Genomic DNA, 10,443 nt, shown 5'->3' with positions numbered 1-10,443 from the left:
AATATACTAATGTGGCACTATTAAATATACTGATGTGGCAATACCAATATAATTTTATTAGAGTATCATAAACATTAAATATGCTGAGGTGACACTATATTAATGAAGTAAAAGATAATAAAAGTTTCATATGAGTAGAGAGTTTTATCCCCATAAAACTCTTCTGCACCGTTTCCAAAATAAGATGTGTTGAAAACTAAAGCCTTGTTTAGTTCACCTAAAAACCAAAAAAATTTCAAGATTTCTCATCACATCAAATTTTACGGCACATGTATGAAGTACTAAATATAAACAAAAATAAAAACTAATTGCACAATTTATCTGTAAATCGCGAAATGAATCTTTTGAATCTGGTTACTTCATAATTGAACAATATTTGTAAAATAAAAACAAAAGTGCTACAGTACCCAAAACCAAAAATTCGGAACTAAACAAGGCCTAAGATATAAAATTCTCCATTAAGACTGACTTTATGTTGCAAATTGTGCTTCAACTTACAAGGAAGCAAGGAAGTGGTCATGTCAACACAAAATAACATAACGCCATAACATGAGAAATGAAAACAAGTCGTGCAAGCAACGATTGTTCATTATGACCAGACGTGTAAACTTTAACTCGGCACTAAGTATCTGCTGTAGATCAGAAAGCATTACTTCAGTTCATAGATGAATTATAAACTCTTAAGCTCACAATGAGGCATCAGATGCTACTGTAACGATAAATGATGCGCCAAACCAGTATCTGATAACATGATCAACCATAATACGACAGTTTTCAAAAGATGCAGTATGACGCATCCGAGTTCCCCAGATTGCCGAAGCATTACATCTTCTGCATGATAACCGAGTTCGCCAGCCCAGCTTGCTCCACGGTCTGCATTGGGTCAGCCAGCTGCTTGGGTGGGAAACCTGTCTGCAGCTGATAAGGCCTTGTAGCTCCAGGCCGAGATGCGTCTATGAAGGACCTGATGTCTCCCACGGTGTGGTGCAGGTTGAACCGGGCGACCATGCGAGTGCCGTCAGCCAGCCTCAGCTGTATGGATGTAAATGGCTGGGAGTCATCCACGACAATGCCAACAGACCTCGAAGCAGCAGGGGCCGCTGGTGCAGGAGCAGGAGCAGGTGTTGCACTCTCATCTGGGGAAGGTCCACCACCCAGGGTTCTTCCAACACCCTGGAAAGCTGATCGAGGCCTTACAGGTTCCTACATGAACAAAACCAGAAGGGACATATAAGTAGAATCAAGGCAATCAATGAGAATACAGCCATATGCCCATATGCAAGGAAGAGGGCTCTCACCCTGTAATCTTCCATCCTTTTAATAACAGAAACATCAACATGTTCTCCATCAGTAGGCACCAGCTCCCTAGGGCACTTTGACATCTTAAGGCTCTGAAAACCCAAAACGGCATACAATTAGTGAGAGAACGACAAAGGCATTCAATTATTCATGTTTACATGCCCCATTCAAAAAATACTGTGATGTCCTGTTACAATACTTAACTAAGAACTTAATAATAGCTTGACAAACCTTTATTTATGACTAAGATTACAAAACAAACAGCCCAACACTATGAGCCTACATGGTCATTAAGACATGGCCTATTAGGAAAACGGAAGTTATAGATAACAATAGGATGTAGACAAATCAGTTCATGATTTTCAGGCACAAGAAATAGCAATATGGCACGGTAATGTTGAGATCTGCCTCAAGTAAGAGTTCAAGAGGTGGAGAACAGATTCAAGTAATAATGGAAGTAACATACTCCCTCCATCCCAGAATACTTGACCTTATAGCATTCAAAATTTGTCACAAAATGGTTGTAATTCTTACTTCTCAATGTACCTCACTCTTCTCCCCAACACATTTTTCTTTTCCCAATACTATCTCTATTTCTAGGGGTACTAAGGTCTTTTGCCTTGAGCATAGGTATCAGTGATATAGATACCAAAATGTCTACTATTCTGGGACAGAGGGAGTGACTGACATTTTGAACATGATAGCTCACTGATTAAGTCATAACCAAAATGTTCTGGAACATGTGAAGGGCAAGTGGTCCAACCTTCCACAATAAAATGCAAATGACAGCATGGGAGATGAGCAGTACAAGCATAATAAAGTTATTACTGTTAAATAGTCATCTCCGGAACAATGCACAGTATAATTCAAATATTAGTTAATCAGGAGTCAGGACTAATGGGAAAATAAGTTTGTACCCCCCCCCCCCCCTCTCTTCCTTTTTACTTGTTTCTTTTTGGACAGACAGTCTCCGTATCACGCAATTGTTATTATTTGAAGTTATCGAAATCCAATCACTTATGAGTTACAGATATTTTTTATACTAGTGACATTTTGAAACTTGTGTATATGTCACAAATTCTTAAACAGTATCTTATTATTGAGAAAAGAGGGAAAACTTGGAATATATCAAATCATTCAGAAACATCATGTAAAAGGAATCACCTCAAGGAACTCTGCATTTTCAGGATCATCGTAGTATCTCAGTGGACCATCATCCACACTAAAGCCATTGTTCCACAAATGTATATTGTGGCGTATTCGAACTGGTGCTGGTTCCTGAGGTGCAGCAGATGGCACTGTCTCCCCTGTAAGAAGTCGGCCAGTCCCTGAAAAGCTCCTAGAGCCAGAAGACTCGTCACCAAGAAAAGGGGGCATTCCATGGAGAGCACCCGCCTGCCTGGCTTGTTCAAATATCGCATCCACATCATTTCTTCTTGTTGGATCTTGAACAAGCATTCCACTGCACGTTACAAAGATAAATATAAAATTACTCACGCAACAGAAGAAGAGCACAAGGTCAACTTACAAACTTAAATCCCCTATTAATTTGTGGAGATTTTCTCTAAAGCCACATGTGGAGCTAAAGATTAAGGAGATCTTCTTGTCAATGTTCTGCATGAAATCTAGATGGAAAAAGTGTGGTCCAAAAAATAGAACAAGATGCCATTGAAAATAAGGGAAGTAATGGACCGTAAAGCTACAATATATTTCCTTTTCATTCAAAGGGGAAAAAACACTTTTAAGTGGAATAGTAACTATGAATATTTCTTTCTATTTGATAGCCTTTCAATCTGAAGCCAAAAAAATAAGCTCAAGAGTTGTTGTTCCTCTTGTGGGGATTTGCCTTCTTTTTTACGCCTGCATAAAAACCCTCCTCCAGCAACACACCTAAGAGTGTCAACCAGATCAATAAGTCCATCGACAGCACCGGATTCTAGCACCAGGCCTATGGCCCATCCAAGGAATGAGTTGTAATCAGCACCTTTCTCAGATAGACAATTCGTCATACACATTTAGCCATCTCACGACTCACCTGAGGGACCCTTCCCCATAGTCCTGGCATTTCTAGTTCTGCTAACCAAGGCACGAAAGGAAGCACTCTCGATCAAGACCTAAAAGCACACCCTCAAACTGGCATTTGATATACTCAAAGCCATTCCCTCAACGCCAGAGGAATGCCATGTTTTTCTTTTCATATAATTGTATTTGTGTGCTACTAACGATGTTTATTATTCCTCGCTGAAAGCACAATGCAATTCAAAAGCAATAAGGATAAGTACATTATGGGTTAAAGACAATAATATTTGAATAGCACATCTACATGTGACCAAATTTGCATCATCGTGATTTGAGCTGTATGTACATTGTACAATTTAATGCACCAAAGGGCTTGGGCAATTCTCCATTCAATTTCAGTCATCAGAGCACATGTGCCCCAAGTTTGAACTCCATGTTTTTTTTATTAAATAGCAGTTGTATTGATTTAGCATTGTCAGTTCAATGCGCAAACAACTTTAGTTCAGATCACTCGCAATTTCACCTGATGCGTGTCCAGAGACAGAAATATCCTGTAATCCAAAATCTATACAAGCAGGCTCGCTCCCAAAGCACGCCAAGGACAATCCAATAGTGCATAGAAGAATTCTTCTGACGAATAAAAAAAACAGACACATAAACTGAAAGACACAGATTTCTGGTGTGTTGCAACTTGGGAGAAACAAACGCTACTGCTACTGCTACCGCCCATACCACATCTACAGAAGTCACGGCTGCCCTATATAGCACAGCTCACATGGAAAATAAAGTCAAATCCGCGCAAAAGTAACACGCGAAACACCGTATAAACCCTAGTTCAGAGAATCAGATATTTCACCCTGAAGGTTGAAGCCGATTATCACTCTATCCAGACGACCTAACTAGATCACAAAACTAGGAGGAGGCGATTCCGATGCCCGTACGCACGATCGCAGGCAAATCCCAGCGGAGTCAATCAGGAAACACTGGCCCACGAGAGGGGCTGAGAAAGATATACCTCTTCTCGCCGCCGGTGTAGTACTCCTGGGGCTCGTCGTCGTCGCTGCCGCTGCCGTGACCTCCGGCGCCAGGGAAGCCGGCGGGCCCGCGGTTTAAGTCGGAGAGCGTGCGGATGGTGGGGCCCCCACGGCCGCCGCTGGCAGCCGGCTTCTTACCGCCGTTGGAAGAGGAACTCATCGCCGACGATGTGGGGGATCGGGGTCGCGGCGGAGGGGTAGGGTTCGGTCCGCGCTTTGGTTTCGTGTCGCGTCGCGTGTACTCGGCGAGTCGAGCCGATTCTGCTTTGGTGGGTCGAGAGAGACTCGGGACTAGGGAGGGTCCTGACCTCTTGGGAGGTGGGATAAATATCCGCACCATCGCATTTGCGGAGAGCCGAAAGTACGGAGGCGGGACGTCGGTGCCCCAACCGTCCCACAGAAGGTCGGCCGTGCAGAACTGCGGGTGGTGAGTGACCAACGCGATTGGAAAGTTCGATGACCGGCACGAGAAAAAATGGCAAATCCATATTTTGAGCATACAAATATTTTGAAATTTGGCAAATCTATATTTAAGCCTTGTTTAGATGCAAAAATAATTTAGATTTTAATATTATAGCATTTTCGTTTGTATTTGATAAAAATTGTCCAATCATAAACTAATTAGGCTTAAAAGATTCGTCTCGTGATTTACAGTTAAACTGTGCAATTAGTTATTTTTTATCTATATTTAATACTCCATGCATGTGCCGTAAGATTTGATATAATGGAATATCTTGTAAATATTTAGGTTTTGAGTACATCTAAACATGCCCAGAAATCAATGAACAACCACATAAATAGATTTGGGTGTTCGATGACCGACACGAGAAAAAGGCAAAATATGTATGGAAACCCGTGAAAACATAAAAACCAATTCAAATAATTATTCCAATCATTCAATTTTTTTTTGAAACTCGAGACATCTATAGAGCATACAAATATGTACTCACACACAAAAAAAATTGAGATTGTCATGATATTCTGGCGTATCTGGGAGTCGTTCGAGATTTGTCATGGCGACAACTACGTTGGCGCTTGGGGTCATGAACACTTGTTGGTCCCCCACCATGTCGAAGACGTCGTCGAGGTTGTTTGGGACTAACTGTCCCTGTTCTTCTTCCGCCCGCCGCTGAGCGCAATCGGCGTTGCGCTTCTTACGCTGCTGTCTTTGATCATCGGTTTCTCCATCGATGACTGGTTCGTCGTTAATGACGTTGAGGACCAGGTCTCCTCGTCGAGGCGGAAAAACCGAGAATCGGGGAAACCCGGGGGATATGGGAGGAGATCCAAGTCGTAGCTTTCGTCCTCGGAGTGTAGGACCTCGGTGGGGACGGAGCCCGTGCTTGAATTTGTGTTGGCAGTATTGCCCTCCGGTAATGTTCGGATAGAAACCACGCTGATGAAGTGGCGTACCGGTCGCGCCGGTTGTCTAGGCGACAGATCCATCGCTCCGAGCAACTGCCGAGCAAAGCGTACGACCTGGTCGGCTGCGTTGCTCAGGCCGAGAGGGAAACCCCCGTTTGGAGGGGCCACCTTGAAACGAACGCTCCGTCCTTCGGGGGTGGTCGTGATCGCCAACGACGTTCCCAGCCGTTCGTGTGTGGTGACACGAGTTGGTCGAAGGGATTCGCGACGATTAGGCGGCGCCATCCAGGTGATCTGGCTTGAAATTGTATTTACCAAATCGGAAGCCTCGGAGAGCTTGCGGTTAGCGCGATCGATGGCTTCGAGCAAGTCGGAGTTGTCGACCCGTTTTCCCTTGTAACAGAGAGGCGGAGGATGAGTTGTCGGCGTAACCGACAATGTTGTCGGAGCGGAGGTGGTCGCAGTAGATGTGGTCGGGACTACCACCTCTGCTGCTTTAGGTCGGATCTGATCTTCTTCTAGAGTCGTGGTCGTGAGGCCATCGTCGTGAGTTGTCCAGGTGATCTGGCCGACGGTGAACGTGAGGCCTTCAGCCACGACAGTGGAAGCAGAGATGATGACCATCTTGTTCGTCTGAAGAGCTGTACGCACACCCCTACCTAGCGCGTCAATGTCGACGAAAGCTAGTCGGCAGTCTACCTTGGGGTATACCCACGGTAGTGGTTTATCGGCAGACAGGTGCGCAAGTTACGAATTTGATGGTGACGCAAGACACAAACAAGGATTTTATCCAGATTCGGCCGCCGTGTGGGTGTAATACTTATGTCCTGCGTCTGATTGTATTGATCTGGGATGAGTTGAATTGTGTTGAGTTGTGTAAGGTAGGTCCCTTGCCTCTCTTTATATAGTCCAGAGGGCAGGGTTACAGATCTGGAAACTAATCCTAGTCGGTTACAATTGTCATATATAATATGTTATCAACCGATTAGAATCTTGCTTGATCTCCACGTCTTGTTTCCTTGCGCGAAACTCCAGGCAGTTGGATCAAGCCTCGAGCTATCTCGTAATGGGCCAAATCTCCTGACCCAAGTCTAGCCGTAAGGGTATAGAAGTTTATACCCCCACACCAACTCAAACTAGTAAAATTCATATGAAAATGATAAGTTCATGTGGACTAAAAGACAAAATATAGGAAATTTCTAGTTTAGTGCACATGAGCCTAAAAAAAATCATTTTTTGTAAAATTCTCAAATGTGATAATTTCAACTTTTGTTTGTGAGTACATATTTGTGTGCACTATAAATGTGCCAAGTTTCAAAATCTTTTAAAACGATCAAAATATATTTTAGTTGTTTCTATGTTCCACCTAGTAGGTGGTTTTCACCATATAATTTGCCCGAGAAAACAGGCCTGATCAAAAAGAGAGAAAAAAAAACAAAACCATCCAGATGAAGGAACATGTTGTAAGAGCAACTTCAGCACTAGCCCCCAAAATTAGGCTTCTATTTTTAATTTGGATGCTCATCCCTACTTCTTAGGGTTTAACTTTTTTGCTTCAACTCCAACAGTAGCACCCAAATTTGGGCCTCCAAACCTATTCTAGAGAGAATGATAGAAGGGACCCACTCGTCATTGTATTTTTCTTCTTCCTCTTTCATTTGGACAGGGACACAATTAGAGCATCAAGCTGGTTACCGTAGGGTGTCATGCACATGCAAGGAAAGAGAGAGAGAGGGAGCATGCGCTGGGGCTAGGACACGCGATGGAGGATGGGGGCTGTTCTGTTGGACCAACAGGAATGGGGTCTGGAGGAGAAATATAGGTGCCCAGCCAAATATGCGGTCTGTAGTAGGGGTCCTGCTGGAGTAATGTTTTTAGCCCGGGCACCCATATTTAGCTATTAGGGCTTGAGTAGGGGCCCTGCTGGAGTTGCACTAGGCTAGTCCGGAATGCCCTTTTTATTTAACAACACTAAAACAATATTTTGGAAATAGAGGGTGTGTTTAATTCTCACAAAATACAAAATATAAAATGTCATATGCTTTGGAACAATGAAATACAAAATACCAAATTATTTATGAGTATCTTTAGTTCCATCTAAAATGTAAAAAATTTCTGGTTGCTGGTGGTTACCAAAAAATTTATATGATATTTACTTTCATTATGATGAACTAAGGTCTTGTTTAGATGTGAAATTTTTTTAGATTTCGCTACTGTAGCACTTTCCTTTGTTTATGACAAATATTGTCTAATCATAGACTAACTAGCATAAAAAGATTCGTCTCGCGATTTACAATCAAACTGTGTTATTAGTTTTTGTTTTCGTCTATATTTAATGCTTCATGCATGTGCCGCAAGATTCGATGTGACGAAAAATCTTGAAAACTTTTTGGTTTTTGGGGTGACTAAACAAGGCCTAAAACCTAGATTTTTTTAGATGGAAGAGGAATTAAATACCCTCATAATAAAGCTTTACTGTAAGCCTTTTGTTTTATTCACATGCATCGGAAACTCGTCAAGCTCTACCGGGACCATGCATTGTAAGCCAGGCCTTGTTTAGTTCCTAAAAATTTTGTAAAATTTTTCAGATTCCTCGTCATATCGAATCTTTAGACATATGTATGGAGTATTAAATATAGATAAAAATAAAAACTAATTACACAGTTTGGTCGGAATTGATGAGCCGAATCTTTTGAGCCTAGTTAGTCTATAATTAGATAATATTTATCAAATACAAACGAAAGTATTATTATTCATATTTTGTAAAATTTTTTGGAAGTAAACGAGGCCTAGCCGTGCGCGCGAAGGCCAAGCACACCACCAGCTGCAGTAACAACTCCTTGCTGCGAAAGCTTCTCTTTTCCTTGTCACTCGCCACGTCGACAGTTAAAAACACGTGCCAAACACTACGTTGCCTCCTCCTATGACCTGACTAGTATAGTGCCCGTGGCATGTCACGGCTTTATATTTCAGGGATACACTTTAAAAGAACCAACCAATGATATTTTCCGTTAGTATAAGTCACTCTGAATTCAGGAAAATGCTAATGCATAACAAGGCATAACAATGTCATGTTCTCGTATATTTCAGCTAATTTATTTGTTGAAATAGAAATGTGGTATGATACGTAAAATCACTAAGATTCATTAGTGATTCTTCTAAATCTATGGCTATCTTTTTGCAGCCAAGGCATATTTTATCTTCAGCATGGTTCCAAGGTCCATGGCTCCATGCAGGCCTTGTTCAGTTTCCAAAATTTTCTAAATTTTTTTGTCATATTAAATCTTTAGATATATGTATGAAACATTAAATATAGATAAAAATAAAAAACTAATTGTATAGTTTGTCTGTAATTTACGAGGCAAATCTTTTGAGCCTAGTTAGTCCATAATTAGATAAAATTTATCAAATACAAACGAAAATGATACAGTAGCCAAAACCAAAAAATTTCGTGAACTGAACAAGTCCATAGTGTCCAAACAATGAGATGTGAAATCTTGAATATTTTTATATGTGGAGAGCACAAGTGATAGAGAACATATAATATGTCTAAACACAACACAAAGGGGAGGAGGCGGTATCAAGGGACCTTGTGTTGCTGCTGATGACAACCTTGAACAAATCACTGAGATCCTTCTCGTGCTTCTTATTCTCGTGCTTCAGCACACCCACGCCCACACCATAGCAAACAAATTAAAAACAAGCAATATCAGAAGAGCAAGACAATCAGAGGGAGAAGGGGAACACCGAGGCCTTGTTTAGTTCCAAAATATTTTGCAAAATCGACACCGTAGTTTTTTCGTTTGTATTTGACAAATATTGTCCAATCATGGACTAACTAGGCTTAAAAGATTCGTCTCGTCAATTTCGACCAAACTGTGCAATTAGTTTTTATTTTTGTCTATATTTAATACTTCATGCATGTGTCTAAAGATTCGATGTGACGGAGAATCTGAAAAATTTTGCAAAATTTTTTGGGAACTAAACAAGGCCCGAATGAACACGCCTGGTTTGCAACAGATCCTCGACTGCGGCCTCCTCGTCCCGCCGACAGCATCATGAGAGCAAGTTTAATAATACAGTCTATTGCTGGCTGTATGATTTCTTGTAGCCTTATTTCAGCCCATCTATACAATAGTTAGCTATTCACTATTAATACATGGTCCACTTATCTCTCACAAAGTTTCTTGTTTCCTATGTCTAAGCTGGCTGTAAGCAGCAAGTTTCTCTTCTCTCTCCTTCCTTCTCTCCTCCACTCAGCATTTAGCCAGCTTATAGCCCACTATAATACTTGCTCTGACGAACAACCACACAATCCGGGAAAGATGGGATGGGCGCCGCCAGCAGCCTGGGGATCTACTATTGTCGTACACGCGCCATTTGATGCAGTTCGCACAACGCCTAGCACCCGCGCGCGGCTAGTGCAACCACCGCAGCGCCATGGCATAGGCCGCGCACGAACTGGAATAGCGTGATGGCCTCCCCGGCGTGATAGAGGCATAGAACATGCTGGTGTGCAAAGACTTGGCCACCACCCCCCGGGCACCTTGAGGATCGTGGGCGCCTCGCCGCCGGGGAACCGCAGCAGTGCCGTTCGAGGCGCTGCCACAGCCCCATCGCCTCCGCGCTCGCCTACCTGACCTTGCGGCTGCGCTACCTGGCGTCCGCACGGCGAACTACCGCCATCCTCACACGCCCTGCTGCGGCCACCCGCGCCGGTGAATCT

General features: G+C 42.6%; 1 protein-coding gene across 1 annotated transcript; it reads right to left on the bottom strand.

The window, feature by feature from the left end:
- On the bottom strand, positions 447-4,682 carry LOC8057491 (plant UBX domain-containing protein 4). The gene is made up of 4 exons (XM_002446585.2): positions 4,334-4,682; positions 2,464-2,761; positions 1,299-1,391; positions 447-1,203 (listed from the first exon to the last, which is right to left on the bottom strand). Exons 1-4 carry the CDS (start codon positions 4,510-4,512, stop codon positions 823-825), a joined length of 951 nt encoding a protein of 316 aa, XP_002446630.1. The 5' UTR covers positions 4,513-4,682; the 3' UTR covers positions 447-822.

Source organism: Sorghum bicolor, chromosome 6, assembly GCF_000003195.3.
Source record: "Sorghum bicolor cultivar BTx623 chromosome 6, Sorghum_bicolor_NCBIv3, whole genome shotgun sequence".
Lineage (NCBI taxonomy): Eukaryota > Viridiplantae > Streptophyta > Magnoliopsida > Poales > Poaceae > Sorghum > Sorghum bicolor.
Note: the sequence above shows the minus strand (reverse complement) of the source record. Positions and strands in the feature narration are given on the sequence as shown.